This window comes from Rutidosis leptorrhynchoides, chromosome 9, assembly GCF_046630445.1.
Source record: "Rutidosis leptorrhynchoides isolate AG116_Rl617_1_P2 chromosome 9, CSIRO_AGI_Rlap_v1, whole genome shotgun sequence".
NCBI classification, from domain to species: Eukaryota; Viridiplantae; Streptophyta; class Magnoliopsida; order Asterales; family Asteraceae; genus Rutidosis; species Rutidosis leptorrhynchoides.
Genome location: NC_092341.1, coordinates 343,617,071 through 343,637,494, shown reverse-complemented (window position 1 = coordinate 343,637,494; position 20,424 = coordinate 343,617,071). Strand labels below are relative to the sequence as shown.

Genomic DNA, 20,424 nt, shown 5'->3' with positions numbered 1-20,424 from the left:
AACATTTTTAAAGATAGTCTTTAAAGTTATTTTAGATAGATCCTTATTTTATATTGGGATTGTTTGGTGTAGGGATGGTGTCTGTGGGCGACGGGCACGAGTTCTATATACCCGTGACCCGTCCATCGGGTTGTTGTTTTTATCCGTACCTGTGCCTGCGGGTAAGGTTTAATAATTTTACCTGCCCCTCACAGATCCGGCACCCGCGCGTCATGGGTTTTTTCTCGCTCATGACTAACAACTTTTATAAAATTAAACTCGCGGGTTACACTTTTATTCAAAAAGTACTTGTATGTAATAATTCTAAAATAATATAACTTAGACTTTACTAACGTTACGTACCATGACAAATTTTCAATGTACTCATATTTTCTTTAAATATTACGTAGTGTATAATTTATATAAATATAAATTATATATAATTAAAAAGATATTAATGGTGAGAAAAATAATCGTCGACATAAAATTAGTAACACCACTCAAAACCATTTTTAAAATTGATTAACATCACATGCTCTTAAATTCAAAAGAACTTTTAAATTTTGTTGACACTACATGATGGTCTTAAACTCAAAATATAATTGTTTGAAAATGTTAATTAATTTTCAAGATTATATTATCCATCGTGCAACGCATAGGCTCTAACGTTTTATATACTTTCGCTAATGAAATACCTGAATGATTCTGCTACGACTTTTTACACATCCGTGCAACGCACGGGCTCTAAAACCTAGTATAAAACACGTTTTCTTTCAAAGTTGGTCAGGATATGTATATATTTTTAGACGATATGTATGTATCTTGTCAAAAATTTAAAAGTAAATTAAATCAAAGATTCAAATCACTTTCTAGATGCATACGTATATATCTAGACATATCATATATTAATTAATCAATCAATTAATTAAGGGCAAATGGTTCGAAAAGATAACTTATGTTATCAAATTTGACAATCAAGGTAACTCTCAATTTGCTTAATCCTGAAAATGATTAAGATTTTTAATTATAAGAAAAAAAAGGACTACTGAGTTCAAATTTTTTTCAAATTGAGGTAAACATCGTTAAATTCATCAACGATCGTTAGTCAAAAACTTATAAAAGTCATCAACCCCACAGACTCTTAGATTGAAAGGAAATTTTTAAAATTTGTCAACACCACGGGCTTTTAAACTCAAAAGAATTTTAAAAATTTGTCAACATCACGGACGCTTAAATAATTCTTATACTTTTCATATTTTTTTAGTATCGCTATTTACATACCAATATGAACTGCAAATTATATTTTTTGCACCGTTTTTTACACACCCGTGCAACGCACGAGCTCAAAAATCTAGTATATATATTATATGAATGCCCTCAAAATATGACAATTATATGAGTATATCTTTTTGTTATTTTTACTCAAAAAGGTTGTTTGTGTCATATATTAGTTAAATGAAATTTATACGAATAAACTGAATTTTAAACATGTTTTCATTACGATAATTTTCATCAATTGTTATATAATACAAAGAAAAATATATAAAATCAAAGTTGAAAAAATGGCATCTAGGTATATTATATGCAACATGTTCAAACATATAAACTTATGAGTCACTTAGTACTTTTAAACCCATCAGCAATAGAAAGATGTTCTCATAAATTTATATACTGATAATATTTCTTTCAACATCCAATGTGGGATGGTTTATGCATCTTTTTTAACAGATTAACTCCAATAGTGTGCATAGAATGAGTTATTTAGATAACTATCTTGTGTGGTTTTGATAATCAAAATTACTGTATAATAGTGATATGAGAAGAAAAAAATCAACTTTATTCTTCATTTCAAGAAATTACCTTATCGATTTAATTAACAAGTCACATGGTGATATGATAAGATAAATTTTTTTTTTTTTTTTTTTTTTTTTTACGAGGAACCCCTACTACGAACGGGCACATTGGCCCCCCCGCAGCGGGTAAATCCCGGGTAAACGGCAAGCCAACCCTCCACCGCTATGATAAGATAAATTGAGTATATCTGATAGGACAAATGTTTTAGGTAATGTTAGGACATGCTTTTTACTTCTTTTTTTTTCTTAAAATCATTATCTTGATTCCACATCACGGTTTTTTGTATGGCTTTTATCTTGTGTTTTAACGTATAAATAAATAAATCTTCTATGGTTAAATAATGAGTATATTTTAAACCTTGAAAATACTATATGCAGTTAATAAAACATACTCCGTATTAATTCTTCTAATAATTAAGTGTTGCACTCTCGTGAAGAGTCATACATCTTCAACTGAATGAAGCAATGTTTTACTTCTATTTATGAGAAGACTTTCATTATAAATAAATATATATGTTCAGTATTTACTACTCCGTATTAGCTAGTGAATTAGAAGGTTGATGGTAGTATAGTAGCTAATCATAGTGGTGACACGTAACAAAAAATTGGGATTGTTTATTGAGAAAATAGGTAGGAGAAATATGATGATATCTAAGATGAAACATAGTATCAACAAATAATTCCAAATAATGTAGGGCAGTGAATACGATTCATATTTGGTTTTAAGAATCTTTACCTCTCAAACTTTTAGAACGACAAATACAAGTTCTGTAATTCATTGTCAGTGAATCAAGATAGCGACCAGATAAAGACGTTTAATCATATATAAGACCTGTACCCCTTATGATCGTCTCCAACATTTCGTTTACATATATGTGAATTTAGGCTCTAACCTTTTTTTTTTTTTTTTTTTTTGAACAACAAAACTCTTATAACAAAACAGTAAGAAAATAGAAGAGTATTATAACAGGCATAAACGCCTTATATTTGTTAAAGTGCAGCAACAACAAAAAAGTATACAAAATCAAATAACCATATTTGATTATTTGACTTCTTGGGGATCAGATTCTAACTTCATCATTTCCCGTTTTAAACAAAGTCACAAGGGTCAACTAGGAGCCAAGAATAATAGCTCAAAGCCTGCTACTTTTCACATTTGTAAATGGGAGTTCCAAAAGTATAACTGGAGTCTACCCACTTTAGGAATTAGCTGTTATGTAGTTGTGTATATAACACTTGTTAAGATGTAAACTAGAAACCAATTCAGCTTGTATAACATTTAATCATCAATACAAACGATCAATTTCTTACGAATTATCAATATTTAAGCCACGCAAGCGAAAAATTCAATCGAATCAATAATACAACATTTCTTCAAGGACTTGTCGTTATGTAACGAACAATTCCTAAATCGTCAAATAATCCAAAGCGTAGCTACCATGATCGACATTAACTGTTTCTTCTCGTCACCTGCTCTATTACCATCTTTCAATCAAACTTAATATTTTGCCACGATGCAAAACTTGGGATCGGCAAATTGATCCATGTAGAGATACCTTGCCAAACGGCGGTAGCTAATGAACACAAGAAAAACGTATGATGCAAGCTCTTGACACCTTGCTTACAAACAACGTAAGAATTCGACTCAATCTGTAAGCCTCTCCTTGAAAGGTTTAGTCTATGAGAGAGTCTATCGATAGCAAAACGCCAAAGGAAAATATTAACCTTCTCGGGTAGAAACTTCCTCCAAATCGTTAGACAAGGCAAAGGAGAGAGAAAAATCGGATCCAACTGATCCATAGCATATTTTACCGAAAACAACTTGTCACTTATAAACGCCCACTTCAGGTAGTCATGAACATCATATAGAACAACTTCTGAAAGCTCATAACGAAGATTTATCATTAGTTTCTACTGCCAATGTCAATACGAATCCAATTCCACAACGAATCTCCATTTATGCGTTTATCAGCAACAAGAATATTACGATCACCTTCTAAATGAAACAAACGATTATACCGAACATAAAGAAGAGAATTACCGATACATATATCTAGCCAAAATCTGATGGAACGACCATTATCAAGCTTCATCTTGAACGCGCTAGATGAATTAAGTTGTTGCATTACCGCATTGTCACACGCTTGCACAACATTATATCACACTCCTGTATTACTCGTCACTTCAGATAATGAACCATGTAACGCCGTCAAACAAGTTTATTTTTTGCAACTTGATGATTTCAAAAAACCTAAAATTTAGGTAATATCGTCCAACTCACTAATGACTGTTAATCAAATCGTTAAATGCTCAATTGGGTTGGACCACCTGAGATAATTAACAATAAATTCTAATAGTTACGTTACACATTATTCTCTCCTATTTTAATCTTTCTAACATTTATTTGGAGTGTACTAAATTAGTTTCCCCTTTTTCCAAATAGATAATTGTCTTCTCATCACCGCGACAACGCGCGACCAGACTCTGACACTCGTTTATAACAAAGAAAAGTCATATCTATTTACATTTGATTGTTAATCACTCAGGCCATTGTGCACTTTTGGTTATGGTATGGAGCCTCAACGCACAATTTTTTTGAACCACAACTTGGACAACCGTCCTTGTGCAACCGTTGTTTATGGCATCATGGCACCGTTCTAGGGGCAAATCATGGACAAAACGACGAAGTTAATGAATATTGATTGGTCCAAAATTATTAATTTAACCTTTTTTATTTATCTTTTTACTCAACTACCAATTATATTTTACCAAATTAACCATAACACTCCACAAAACTACAATACAACATTAGCCAGAGTGCCCCTTTTTTCCCACAACACTGTAACGTCGACATTATTCTACGTCGACATTATTCTTCCTACAACTCTATAACATTACAACATTTTGAGCTTACCACAACAAATGGTGTAAAAGGAAAAGCTAATTAGTGCTTAAGGGCAAAAGTTAATAACCACATGCTAAATATTTGCTACTTCATATTTGCTACTTCCCTAATTATTTCGTTATTTTTTTTTTATTTTTTTTTTTTTTGCAATTTTAAAAACATTTTCTAACTTTGTTTCTAAAAAAATACGTACACGCGTTTGGTCTGCTGAATCGACTTAAATTTTTAAATTATCTTTGGTTTAATAGCGTTATATTATTTTAGTCGAAAACGTATAGTTATGTACAACAAAAAGCTTCTTAAACGCAGCAAAGCGTGTGACCAAATACTTCTCAACTATTATGATTTTTTTCTATATAAACTTATTTTGGTAAGGTTTGGTTAATTTGTGCCCTAAGTACACAAATTATGCAATAAGCATCATTAAATAAACAAAAACATTCTAATTATAACATAAAATATTATTGTAATCATTAGTTTTCAGTTATACATACTCATTGATTACAATTTAATTATTTAAGGAAAATTAATTAGCATTAAGTATAATTAGAAAAAATCATAATTGTTAACTAGTGACACTGAATAGTTTAATTCAGATTCTCAATTTTTATCTTTACGGTAAAATAGTAATTTTAAGAAAGTGAACTTCAGGTTGAGAATGATTGTCTTTTTGTAGTTCAACACCCATCTCCCTTTATAAATTCAAATTATAAAATCTAACTAATTTCATATGACATACACAACAAACTAATACTAATACTACTTGCTTGTGCTGTAGTCTGTGGAGTGTTGTACCTTTTGCTAATATGTTTGTTTCCAATGCATATGGGTTCCATTTTTCATACTAAGAAATCAAGTGGTGTCACCGTTTTGCTTCAATACTTTTGAAGAAAAGGAACACAAGTTTTGACTTTTTTGGTCAAAGAAGAAGTATACTACATCCTGAGACTAATCCAATGTCCCATTATTTTCAGAAACTTTCATCTAGTGATCCACACTTTGATGATTTCTGTATGTCACAGAATTCCAATGCTTGTTTGGTAAGTTTTATCTTCATTGTTCTTCTTGTTTGAAGTTATATTGGTTGATAACTTGACACATAAGTTGTTTGACTTTTCAAATGTGACTCTGCGATTCATGGTTTTGGATATCCATAACTAAATTGCATGTTTTTGTGTTAGCTTTCTTGCTAGTCTTTTTGACTAAAACCAGTTTATTTGTTGAGAATTTCATTAAACAAACTGCAGGGTCATTTAAGGTTGACCCAAATCACATTTTGTCCAAAAGTTTTAAGCTTATTTGTAAGAATGCATCAAGCACGTTTACAACAACTTCCCTTATTAACAATAATAATATAATTCTTTGTATAGTATGATGTAACATGTTTGATGAACTGAAAATAAACTTTGGTGCTACTTTTGACCCATTTCCTTTTTAGCTAGCTTTTTTCTGATTTCTACTCGGATGATTGGTTCGCAATAAACAACAACCAAAAATCATCAATTAGTAAGTAACTGAGTAGAGATTTCCACGCTCACAAAGCTTTTTTTAGTATACCTGGGTATCCGACTCGCTTTACGAGCTTGAATAATACCAGGGTGACTATCTGCTTTGCGGGCAACCTGGAGTCATCGCGATTGAAACTCAGTGGCCACGAGGGGCATTATATTTTTTTTGAGTTCGTAGAGGAAACCTCCCTGAGAACCCCTGACGAGCCCCCAAGCGACGAGACCTGTAACCGGGTGGATTGCGCACATTGGCGCGCCTTCCGGTCAAGAGCCCATTTTAATTCGATCATTGGCGTTACCAAGATTCGAACATGGGTCTCCTGCTTCACAGGGAACTCGGTGGCCACTGGGCTATGTCCAGGTGGTTGAGGGGCATTGATTTTCATGTACAAAGTTTTGTAAGGGCAGTCTAATGATATTTGGACCCTTTTATTTGGTTCAGATCTCTGATATATCGGGTTATGAACTTGGGGGCGAATGGGATCTTTTCAACGAGCCACAACCAATAACAGAACAACCGTTCGTTTCCCTTAATTACATGTCTATGAACTTATGTGGAGAAGATTTCATTTCACAAGAAATAAAGTCTGCAGACGTCGAATTGTTCCAAAATGATTACTTTTTGAGAAATCTTTATTATGAATTTGAAGATACCTTGTTGAAAGTACCATCATCGCCCTCGAGCGCCTTGGACTTTAAGATCCCGGAAACAGAAATTAATAGCACTGGTGTGAAAGAAACTATGCATTTTCAGGGAAAAATCGTCAAAAGTGTGAGCTCGGATAGTTTAATGTATGTTAGCGAAGATCAAGTTAGTCCGAACGCCGTTAAGTTTAGCGAAATGGAGTCAAAGAAGGTTTATGGTATGCGCAGGGCCTTCAGTGAAGGAAACATCAAGGTTTATCTTTTGTTATTTTAGTTATTCAACTTTAGCTTATAAATCTTAAGCTGATCAAACACTGTTAAAATTAGCATACTGATTTTTTTTTAAAGTTACAATATGCTGATAAACATATTAAATAAGATGATCCAAACGCCTTGAAGTGTATGGTAGTAACATGAGTTATGGATGCAGACACATATTACTGGGGCCCACACGAATGAAACACGGATGCAGAAGCTCTCGAGATATAGAGATAAGAAGACAAAGAGGAACTTCGAAAGAAAAGTCAAGGTATGTATATCTTGTGTCGAAATCGTTTCTTTGATGTTTCCATAGATGTTAATTTTGTGTTTAATTACAATAACATGTTAGTCTTGGAATGAAGCATAACATATTAACATCCATGCTTATTAGCTTAAAGATTTTGGCCTAGTTCGTATAGTATTTGATAATTCTAAGACTAAATTGCAAATAAAAGATTAATTTAGCAAAATAAGAATAAACTTTTGTTATTGTAATTTGCTGAAGTGTAAGGATATTTTGGTTTATATTAGTATGCTTACAGGAAGAAGTTAGCAGACAGTCAACCGCGAGTTAAAGGAAGGTTTGTCAAAACAGAAGAAACCGACGTTTTTGATAATGTGATTAAACGTTTCTAGTTATCGAAAATCATCGTTCGACAGACATGAGAGATGTTGTAAAGCCTTAGAGCCTGACTGAATCATAGTCGAATTCTAAGCATGTTTTGTTATTGTCTAAAATATCAGCAAAACCTTTTAATGTAAAAAAGATGATGTGTAAATCTTTGCTGATCTCACAATTTAATTGTGAGTTTTTATTTTGTTTGTGAGAAATATTAAAACATCATTGTAGTAAGTTTTGTTGCATAAATTGAAGCATTCACTATAGTAGGATCTTACCAAGAGAAGCCAAATATGAGCCTTTGCAACTTGCAAGGTGTGCACTCGCACATACTATTAATTCAAAAGGGTCTATAATTTATTCTAGCCTCCATAAAAAGGGATTGTCTACATCTCACATATCTAATAACTCATACATGTTGTATAACCAAGACCGATAACTCAGAGTTCAAAAAAACCTTCCACCCATGAGATAGTCCTCGCCAATATAGTATTACTGAACTTATTCATTTACTATTATTTATACAAACTATCTTATACAAAAAAATTACTTTTTACTTATTGAACGTGCATATTTAATTGATAGGACGACTCTACATGAGATACTATACATGAAGTTTGTATACCTTCTATAAACACTCATTATATTTTTGTTGTTGTTAAAGGCTTTGTTTTGGTAATTTTGGGCTGGCTCATATCAGCCACTAACTAATTGGGTTAATGCATACTAGAGTAGGGGAAAAAGAAAGGATTAAACCCTGCAAAACAAAAGGCCCAAAACAAGTAGGTTCATAGTGATGATATAACAATAATTAAGCGGGAAGTGGGCTTCACTTAGTAGTGCATGAACTCTACATAACTACCTGCCGGCCCATGAACTCTACATAACGAGTTGGTAAGCCGGGCTTACGAAGACCGTGAAAAAGGTATCTCAACGAGCTGAAGCAACTATTTTACTTTGACTACTTTAATGCAATTATAAACTCAATGTAAATTTATCGATTCAAGGTAACAAACTAGCGATGGCAGGGAGGGGCGCTGACCCTCCTAAACATTTTAACAAGTCATATATATGTTAAGTCATTTTTGAGTGGCCATCGAGTTGTTCAATAAAGAACACCTCCCGGATTCAATTCCTGGCTATGCCAAATTGTTCAAAAAGAGAGTGTGACTAGAGGGTGCACATAATGCGCAATTCACCCGGTACCAGGTCTCACGCTCGGGGGGCTTGATTACCCGAGGTTTTACCTTCTGTGGGGGAGCCAATGTGCTCATTCATAGGAGGATTTTCTCGCTTACAAAAAAAAAAAAAAAAAGCTTATGTTTGTTATAATTCAGTAGGCTTATAACTACCTTTAGTGGCCTAGTTCTTGACTGTAGACTACTAATAAGTATATAGAGAGAATATGAGAGAATATATTTAGTGTATGTTTTATAAACTCATAACACACATATTTATACTCAAAAAATCTACTATACAATATCTATAATAATAATAAAATTAACATCCAATTTAACTTTTATAACACTCCCCCTTGGATGACAATTTTATTAGAGAATAACTAGTACTGCCTCGTTAAAAACCTTGCTAAAGAAAACCCATTGAGATAAAATTTTAGCTAAGGGAAAAAGAGTGCAGCATAGAGTTGACTCCCCCTCAAGTAGGCAACGCCTGAATTGTTACATCTTCTGAGCATGCCTCATGCCAATATTATGAATGTGTGTTCTGAAAATAGCAGTTGGAAGTGCTTTGGTGAAAAGGTCAGCAGAGTTTTTGCTGGACTGAACATATCTCATTTCAATCTGGTTGTCCTTAATGAGATTTTGAGTGTATGAGAAGAGTCTAGGAGGTATGTGTTTTGTTCGGTCACTTTTGATATACCCTTCTTTCATCTGTGTTATGCAAGCTACATTATCTTCATAGATAGTTGTTGGACTTTTATCGCGTTCTAGTCCACAAGAATCAGTAATGAGTTGTGTCATTGATCTCAACCAAAAACATTCCCGAGTAGCTTCATGTAATGCAATCACTTCGGCATGATTTGATGATGTTGCAACAAGTGTTTGTTTTTGAGAACGCCATGATATTGCGGTACCTCCATTTAGGAATACATATCCATTTTGAGATTTAGCTTTATGCGGATCAGATAAATAACCTGCATCTGCATAACAAACCAAATCTTGTTTCGATTCGTTAGAATAAAATAATCCTAAATCAGTAGTTCCTCGAAGGTATCGAAATATGTGTTTGATCCCATTCCTGTGTCTTTTGGTAGGAGCTGAGCTGAACCTTGCCAACAAATTAACTGCAAAAGAAATGTCAGGTCTTGTACAATTTGTAAGATACATAAGAGCTCCAATTGCACTAAGATATGGTACTTCTGGTCCTAGGATATCTTCATGATCTTCACAGGGACGAAATGGATCAGTGTCAACATTAAGTGATCTAACAACCATAGGAGTACTTAATGGTTTTGCCTTGTCCATATTAAAACGTTTTAAAATCTTTTCAGTATATGTTGTTTGATGTACAAGTAAACCATTAGGCATATGTTCAATTTGTAAACCAAGGCAATACTTGGTTTTTCCAAGATCTTTCATTTCAAATTCTTTCTTTAGAAGTTGAATGGCTTCATGGATCTCTTTATTTGTACCTATGATATTAAGACCATTGACATAAATAACTATGATATATATCTGGTCATTGTTTTCATAATTAAAACACATGTGCAAATAAGTTTATATGTATACACTTTTCTTATCAAGTAATCACTTAATCCGTTATACTGTTGTATCAACCCATATAAAAATCTTTGTGATTCAATGGAATACATTTCTTTAGGTTTTGCGTTAGATGTTACTGATACCTTAAACCCTTCAGGTATATTCATATATATCACTATCAAGTGATCCATATAGATAAGTAGTAACAACATCCATGAGATGCATTTAAGTAACTACCAGGTTGATTAAGTATCTAATAAGTAATTGTATCCATTACATAAGGATAAGTTTTCCTCATAATTCATTTCTGGTCTTTGTGGGAAACCTTGAGTTACAAGTCTAGTTTTACCTTGTATCTTCATTTGCACATTTCTTTTTCAGATAAAAATTCATTTATATCCCATACGTTTCACATCTTTAAAAGTGATGACGATTGATCCGAAAACTTTTCTTTTATTGAGTGATTCTAATTCAGCTCGTATTGCTCCTTTCTGTTGAGCTCAATCATGTCTATTTTGATATTCAATGACAGATTTTGGTTCCAGATCATCATCTTTATTCATGATGTCATTGTAACATTATATGAAAATATCTCATCAAGATTTTTCATTTCATTTCGGTTCCATAATATTGCATAATTTATTGCAATTTATGTATTTACATTTATCAATATCCTCTGCAGAAGGAATATTGATTTGTGGTTCTTCTTGAACACTTTTTTTTTTACCTCATTATCAGCTGATTTTTCTTTTCTAGGATTTTTATCTTTGGAACCAATTTGTCTTTCACGTTTCAGACGTGGCGAAGACTCATGAGTGACATTATTGCCAGCTTTTGGAATTTCAATTCTAGCTTAAGCATTTACTGCTGGTATATATGATTTAGTCACTCTTTTTGTATCTTTAAATGCATGAAGTAATTAATTTGCAAGTTCTTGCATATGCATTATTTTTGAACTTTCGTTTCGTATTCTTTTGTGCGAGTTCTATATACCTTAATTGATGTTCACATAATGAAGCATCTTTTTATTTATTTTTCATTTCTCCCCCTAATATAGGGAACAATGTTTCATTAAAGTGACAATCAGCAAAATGTGCTGTAAAACATCACCCGTCATGGGTTCAATATATCTTATGATTGAAGATGTTTCATATCCAACATATATTTCCATCCTTCTTTGAGGAATCATTTATTGTGGTGGTGCAATTAAAAATACACTGCACAACCAAATGTTCTAAGATGGAAAATATTTGGCTCTCGACCAAAATTAAGTTGGTAATGGAGAATATTTATGACTTGCACTTGGTTTAATGCGAATTAATGTCGCATCATGTAATTTTACATGTCCCCATATAAATATTGAGAGTTTTGTACTCATTTCTAATTGTCTAGTTATTAGCTGCAAGCGTTTATCTATTGATTTAGCTAAACCAATTTTGTGTATGCACATGAGTAACTGGATGTTCAACAACAATCCCTGTAGACATATAATAATCATTCAATACTTGAGATGTTAACTCACCAGCATTATCAAGTCTCATCCTTTTAATGATGTAATCAGAATAATGTGTTCTCAATTTAATAATTTGTGCAAGAAACTTTGCAAATGCCATATTACGGCTTGATAACACACAAACATGAGACCATCCGCTAGATGCGTCTATTAGAATCATGAAATATCAAAATGGTCCACATGATGGATGAATTGGTCCATATATATTCCCTTGAATTCTTTCAAGAAATATTGGTGATTCTTTCTCAATGTGCTTTTCATTAATCACCATATGCACTTTTAATCATATGCGCTGCGCTTTTCATCATATGCGCTGCACTTTTCATCATATGCGCTTTTCATCATATGCGCTTTTTATCATATGCGCGCTTTTCATCATATGCGCTTTTCGGTGCTACATAGATATTTCTCATTATCTGTTATCATTTACTGATAATCATATCCATTATGATATATATATATATATATATATATATATATATATATATATATATATATATATATATATATATATATATATATATATATATATCAGAGAAACTCAATTAATTTCTCTTTGATTTTGAGAAAACAAGGCATTGTTTATCAGAAAATTTTTACCATTTGGTAATATGAATTTTTTCCTTTTCCGTTTTTTATATCAAGTTTATAAGACCTGATATAGTATTTATAATTCCTTCATTTGATTTAAATCAATGAAATATTTCTTAGATTTGATCATAGTGTGTATGTTACCATTATCTGCAAACAAGTTACAATCTGAGAAAGAACCGCATTAGAAAGCAACTCAACAATCGTACTAGTAACCTAGCAGCAATAGTCATGATAAGCCCAATTAATCATCATAAAACTGGACTCCACATAATTTTTTTTTTTTTTTTTTTTTTTGCATAAAATAATATATATCAAATATAAGGTAACATTTCAAATATTAAATTACCATGTAAATCGATCTAATATATCAAAGGTCTGTGAATTATATTCACTTGAAAGATATGCATATTAAGTATACAACTAATTTATGTACAGATCAAATATATTTCTTATCTTAAAAGATCATGATGATTATCAATTATGCATTAAATATTAAAATAATCCAACATACAATTTATCGTGATTTAAAAAAAATCAAATTGCATCAGTGTATAGCACATATAATCATGTATATGGCGAGAGTTTAAAAGAGTACACCGATCACAAAATAATATGCCAATCTAATCCACTAACTTATTAATCAATTAGATTAATAATAGCATAGGTCATGATATAACAAATTAATATAACCACTTTTTCCAAGTTTCATGTTAGACCAATTAAAAACTTACAAGGTAGCAACCATAACCATGTAGCATATATAATCACAATATATACATATATACATATATAAGTATAAAATTACTTGATGCATACATCAAATACACCAAGTATACTTTGTCTTAAAAAATCATGATTATGATTCATCAATATTCATTCCATAAATAGAATATTCCTAGTCAATACAAAACGTAAATCAATGATTATATTCATCATGCATAAGACTCAAAAATAGTTATTCTATCCGAAGATAACTAGACACAAATATGTTCTATAACATGCTCATATGTAGTCGGTTTATACAATCATACAAGTTAAAACAGTATACCACAATATGATAGCATGAGAGTAGCAGATCATAGTATTGCAATATATATATATATATATATATATATATATATATATATATATATATATATATATATATATATATATATATATATATATATATATATATATATATATATATATATTTCTTCTTTTTGGAATAAAATAATATTCACAACTATTTAATTACTTCATAGATCTAATGAGTTAATAACTCAAACGAGAAATATCCAGTTTACGACTACATATATATTATAATAATAAAATATATTCAACAACTTAGGTAGAGTTTTGGTATACACAACTTTTGATTTCATAACCTGCTTCATATTATCAAATAAAATATAAATCATATTATACCAATTTTATAGGCTGACTAATCGTTTACATATTCAGTTAACAAAAAAAAAGGAATATATTTGGAACTTATGTTCCTTCCTTATTTTAACTTTTAAGATTTACTTTTAATAAAAATACAAACTACTTTTTCTATTTTAACTTTTAAGATTTACTTTTAATAAAATACAAACTATTTTTTTATTTTATTTTAACTTTTAAGATTTACTTTTAATAAAAATACAAACTACTTTTTTTTATTTTAACTTTCAAGATTTACTTTTAATAAAAATACAAACTACTTTTCTTATTTTAACTTTTAAGATTTAGTTTTAATAAAAATACAAACTACTTTTTCTTATTTTAACTTTTAAGATTTACTTTTAATAAAAATACAAACGAATTTTTCTTATTTTAACTTTTAAGATTATAAATTTAAGAATAAACATTAGTATGCATGAAATAAATAATGATTAATTGCATAAGTAATCATAAATGTTAGATAACATATAAAGACCCCATCGTATTCGTATTGATCGGAATTAATCTCGACCCATGGTACCGTGTTGTCAAATAACGTGTTGCGTACATAAAGTACCGTGTTGTCAAATGACGTGTTGCGTACAATCATGAGGTCTTATTAACATAAATATAAATGTTAGTGAAGTTAATAAGAGTTAGATTACAGAAAATATAATTCAGGCGGTATAACCGACCATATATAACTTAAATAACATAAATATAAATGTTAGTGAAGTTAATAAAAGTTAGATTACAGAAATATAATTCAGGCGGTATAACCGACCATATATAACTTAAATAACATAAATATAAATGTTAGTGAAGTTAATAAAAGTTAGATTACATAAATATAATTCAGGCGGTATAACCGACCATATATAACTTAAATAACATAAATATAAATGTTAGTGAAGTTAATAAAAGTTAGATAATTTCTTACCTTGATTAGTGACGTGTGCTTGCTTAGATAAACCTTGATTATACGGAGCACTTCGTGCTGATAACGTGTTATAATTCAGTAGGCTTATAACTACCTTTAGTGGCCTAGTTCTTGACTGTAGACTACTAATAAGTATATAGAGAGAATATGAGAGAATATATTTAGTGTGTGTTTTATAAACTCATAACACACATATTTATACTCAAAAAATCTACTATACAATATCTATAATAATAATAAAATTAACATCCAATTTAACTTTTATAACAATGTTTTAATTTTGAAAAAATATCACGATTGGTCCCCAACGTTTGTATCAAAAATCAAGTTGAAACCTTAAGTTTAAAATGATCACTGTTGGTCCCATATTTTACAATATGTACACATTTGGTCCCATGAGTTAACAGTCGCTAACTCCGTCCAGTTTAGTGAAGCACGTGCTTTAAATGTGCTGACCTTTTTAGTATTTTTACATTTTGCAGAATATAACCCTATTTCTATTACGTGACTATATCTGCTACCAGATTAACCCTAAAATCCCCAAATTTGGTTACAGTGTTTATACTCAAACCCTAATTTTCTAGTTGAACGTAAATCAACCAAATCGATGGAATATTGTTGGTGTGGTCGTCGATTAGTAATTCGAACGTCGTGGACTTTAAGAAATCCAGGTTGCCCGATTATGGTTATATACAAGATTAATTTTTTTATTTTTTCTTATTGATTGTATATTGAATATTGATATTGATTGATGATTCTTGTTTTTTGATTCTTAGTTGTCGAATTGTAGGTTCATAATGTGGTTAGACCCACTCAGCACGTTCAGTCAACATTATTCCTGGACTTTTGAAGACATAGAATGATCTTGAAGCAAAATTAAGAAAAGTGCAGCTGATTTTAGTTTTAACTTGAGTAGTTTTTGCCCTTTATGTAACAATTAAGTAGTGTTTAGTGTTTTTTTGTTATTAATTGGTTTGATGAAACAGTTTGAATGTAATGCTTTTGAATGTATCTTGACAATTTAATGAATGTAATGTTTGTGATCAGTTGGATTTTGAATGTAATGTATGTGAATGTAATGTTTTAGTACATGTTACTCATAATGATTGTGATCAAACACCTTGTAAATGACTTTTTGCATTGTATCATTATTTTACAAAGTGCAGGGTAATGCAATTGAACATTTTGGTCAAACTGCAGTTCAATTTTGTTGTTGGACATTATAATTGAACCCACTTTGCAAAGTTCAAATTGTGGTGATAATGCAATTCGATTTTAAGTCCTATTGTGTTGTGTTTGTATTTGTTTATGATATATCATATCTCAGTTTCTACTTATTGTGGAGTGGTAGTCATAGATACCAAGTTAATGGTCCACAACTTTGTTAATATCATATCTTGTTGGTTGTAAATAAAAAAGTCACAACTTTGTACATCAGTGACTTTAGTTTCACATTTAGTTAATTCATGACTTGTTGATTGTACATAAAGAAGTCACAACTTTGTTAATTCATGACTTGTATCCACTGATGTAACTCTTTGTAACAAGTCGAAATTTAGGTTCCCATTTAGTTATAGTACATTTGACCCATTTAAATACACTGAATTTGACCCATTTAATTGTATTCTATTAGACCCATTTGATTATAGTTACTTGTGTAACTTTGTTTTACAAGTCAAAAAGATAGTTACTCATTTAATTTAACTATAGTCTATTTGACCCATTTAAAATACAGTCACTTTAACCCATTTGGTTGTAGTCTAATTTACCCATTTAATGAATACAAGTCATGAATTGGTTACACACAATCACTTTGACCCATTTGATATTTGACCCATTTAAAAAAAAAATTCCAGTCTATATTGACACCCTGAAATAAGTCAAAAGAAGTCAAAAACACCTAGAACTATAAGGTCATGAAGCAATGAAGCCTGTCAGTATCAGTAAGAAAGCATCAAAAGATTATATAGTCAAAAATAGTCAAACACTGTCAAAATTAGTAAAAAATTGTCACATTTTAGTAAAACATCAGACTCACCCGTGAGTCAAAATCACAAAATATGCAGTCAATTTAGACTCACAAAATATGCAGTCAGTATCAGTAAGAATACGTCAAAAGATTATATGGTCAACATCAGTCATAGTAAGTCAAATGTAATGATATCAGGCATACTATTATGCATACTTTCAAAATAAACATATTATTCACCAATTTAACATGAATCAAACAAAACACTTACAGATTATATGCTCAACAAAAATCAAAATAAGTCACATTTAATGATATCTAACATATTATACATCATACTTTCAAAACAAGCATAACATTCATCAATTCAAAATGTTCCAAAACAGATTCATGACATTACATAACTCAGCTTCAAGAGAGATTCAAAACCCTAGAAATATTAGATCCAAAACATACTCAAAACCCTAAAAAAAATTAGATCCAAAACAGATGCAAGACAGTTTCAAAACAGATCCAAAACAAATTCAAAACCCTAATGAAATCAAATTCAATACAGATTCAACTCTATCCACTTTTTCCTTTCATCTTTTTATGAAGTCCACTACCAGATGTGCCATCAGACCCATGTGAACTAGAAAATTTCCTTTTACTCAAATCACTTGTACAACTCCTTTTGTCATGTCCATACTCTTTGCACCTTCCACATTGTGTAGTCCCTCCTTTCTTTGACAACTTACCATTTTTCACCATGCTTTCCTTTTCATCCAATTCTTTTCTCCAATTCTTTTTGGGTCTTCCAGCGGTTGCAACTTTCAATGGTGGCATGAGCTTGGTTGGTACTGTAGACTTAGGCCACATTTTTCTCCCATTTAATGGTTTAATTGTAAATGTGTAAGTCTTCTTCCAAGTGTCCAACAAATGTACAGGATGAACCCAATTTTCAGCTTAATCATATCATCATCACTAACCTCTTGCACATTAATATCACGAGTTTCAGATTGAGTAACAGTAGAACATTGAGTAAATTTGCGGCTTTCAGTCATATAAACAGTAACTGTGGCATGAATCCCAACATATTGCCTCAAGTTATTAACATCATAATCAGTTTTCAGATCACATAATCCATGATCAAGATTGGTGTCAGGTCTATGAAAAGAAAAGATCATTTGTTCACCATCTAAGTATCCAATTTTCTCTACAATATCTTGCAACTCAAGGACGAAAAACTTATCTATATCTATGCCAACAATATAGGTAACACGACCATTAATGTATTCACAACGTGGAGGGTTTGTGAAACAACCACTGAACCACCATGGTGAAGTTTTATCGAAAACTTGCCTGGATAGATCACTACAATAGTATAACACAATTTGTTAAACAATAATAGGAATAAAAACTCAATCAAACAATATATTTAATACTAATAAAACTAACAGAACTTGCAACTAATTCGTTACGAGAAAAAAACAGATCTTGCATGATCATTATACAATTAATTCGTTATGGAAAAAAAAAACTCAATCAACAGAACCATACGACTTAAAACTTTGGTCTTCTACTATTATTTTGTTATTTGGTCACACTAATTGAATTATGCCTGTAATGAATTTGAGCTAATTAAAGGTACTATGTATATTGTTTGTACTTATTAAAAGCATGGGTTGTATATAAAACAAACTCATAATAAAAGGATTTATTTATTTTACGTTGTCAATAAAGGATTCAGTGCAATGAGTAAAACTACGAAGCACAATCGCTGCTGAACAATCAGAATCCTCTAAAAGAAATTTTCCTTTTTTCCTCTAAACTCAATCAAACAGTAGATACAGTTGATGTATAAAGAAAAAAATAATAACTTACAATTCAATGTGTAGTCATCTATCTCTTCTCCTTCGATTCTTATGTTGTATGAAGATGCCATTAATGAATTGTTCAAAAGATTTGCAGATTGAATTTTTTTGGGTGATTGCATTGTAACAGGTGTCGACAGTTTTTGCAGAGAAAAACTAAACTACGATTATGATTTTTTGGGCGGTAACTGTAGGGTTACGTGGTATTGTGTATTAAGCAGAATGACAAAAAAGCCCTAGCAGATGATCTCCACGTGATTTATTTAAACTGTATGGAATAAACAAATGTTAATTCTGGGACCAAAACTGGACAAAGCTAAAAAGTTGGGACCAACGATGATTAATTTAAACTTAAGGTCTCAACTTGATTTTTAGTACAAACGTTGGGGACCAACCATGATATTTTTCCTTTAATTTTTAATGAAGAAACTCTCTTATGGAGGTGGTGGGTAAATGAAGAAGATTATAATTATATCATTTAAACACACCTTTTATTGCAGTCAATGTGTACTTTGTACTTTTCTTTCACTACCAACCCCATATTAATTACAAGTGAACAATCTAATCCTTTTATTTTAGTAGTAGTACTTTGTATATAACTTTGCAAATGACAAACATATTTATACATCTACATACTCCATACTTTTTGTTTTTAGGGCAAATGATCCAAAAAGATAACATAAATTACACAATTTAACAATAAAGGTAATATGTGTAGTGACCCGAACTTTTCCATGTTTATATATATTAATTGAGATTGATATTTACATGACTAAATGTTTCCAACGTGTTAAGCAATCAAACTTGTTAAGACTTGATTAATTGAAATAGGTTTCATATAGACAATTGACCACCCATGTTGACCGGTGATTCACGAACGTTAAAACTTGTAAAAACTGTACGATGACATATATATGGTTATATATATAGTTAACATGATTTTAATATAAGTAAGTATCTTATTAGGTATTTTAACAATGAGTTATATACATAAAAATGAGACTATTAAATTAAGAAACTCGAAAACGATATATATAACGATTATCGTTATAACAACGTTTTACTGGGTACATATGAATCATATTAAGATATTGATACACTTGGTTAATTATGTTAAATGATAAGTAAATATATCATTAAGTGTATTAACAATGAACTACATATGTAAAAATAAGACTACTAACTTAATGATTTCGAAACGAGACATATATGTAACGATTATCGTTGTAACGACATTTAACTGTATATATATCATACTAAGATATATTATATATCATAATATCATGATAATGTAACAATTTAACATCTCATTTGATATAATAAACATTGGGTTAACAACATTTAACAAGATCATTAACTTAAAGGTTTCAAATCAACATTTACATGTAACGACTAACGATGACTTAACGACTAAGTTAAAATGTATATACATGTAGTGTTTTAATATGTATTCATACACTTTTGAAAGGCTTCAAGACACATATCAAAGTACTTCTACTTAACAAAAATGCTTACAATTACATCCTCGTTCAGTTTCATCAACAATTCTACTCGTATGCACCCGTATTCGTACTCGTACAATACACAGCTTTTAGATGTATGTAATATTGGTATATATACTCCAATGATCAGCTCTTAGCAGCCCATGTGAGTCACCT

General features: G+C 30.8%; 2 protein-coding genes and 1 long non-coding RNA gene across 4 annotated transcripts; 2 read left to right on the top strand and 1 right to left on the bottom strand.

The window, feature by feature from the left end:
* Positions 1 to 3,320: 3,320 nt before the first annotated feature.
* LOC139869148 (uncharacterized) lies at positions 3,321 to 3,737 on the bottom strand. The gene has a single exon (XM_071857469.1). The coding sequence runs from the start codon at positions 3,735 to 3,737 to the stop codon at positions 3,321 to 3,323; it is 417 nt and encodes a 138-aa protein (XP_071713570.1).
* A 2,920-nt stretch (positions 3,738 to 6,657) lies between these two features.
* LOC139869147 (uncharacterized) lies at positions 6,658 to 7,787 on the top strand. The gene is made up of 3 exons (XM_071857468.1): positions 6,658 to 7,143; positions 7,321 to 7,419; positions 7,683 to 7,787. The coding sequence occupies exons 1-3, from the start codon at positions 6,658 to 6,660 to the stop codon at positions 7,785 to 7,787; spliced, it is 690 nt and encodes a 229-aa protein (XP_071713569.1).
* A 7,685-nt stretch (positions 7,788 to 15,472) lies between these two features.
* Positions 15,473 to 15,990, top strand: LOC139865774 (uncharacterized). Of its 2 annotated transcripts, none has more exons than XR_011765094.1 (2): positions 15,473 to 15,615; positions 15,735 to 15,990. It is a non-coding gene; the product is annotated as an uncharacterized lncRNA (long non-coding RNA). The 2 variants fall into 2 exon arrangements; XR_011765093.1 differs by having other exon boundaries at positions 15,721 to 15,990.
* Positions 15,991 to 20,424: the final 4,434 nt, after the last annotated feature.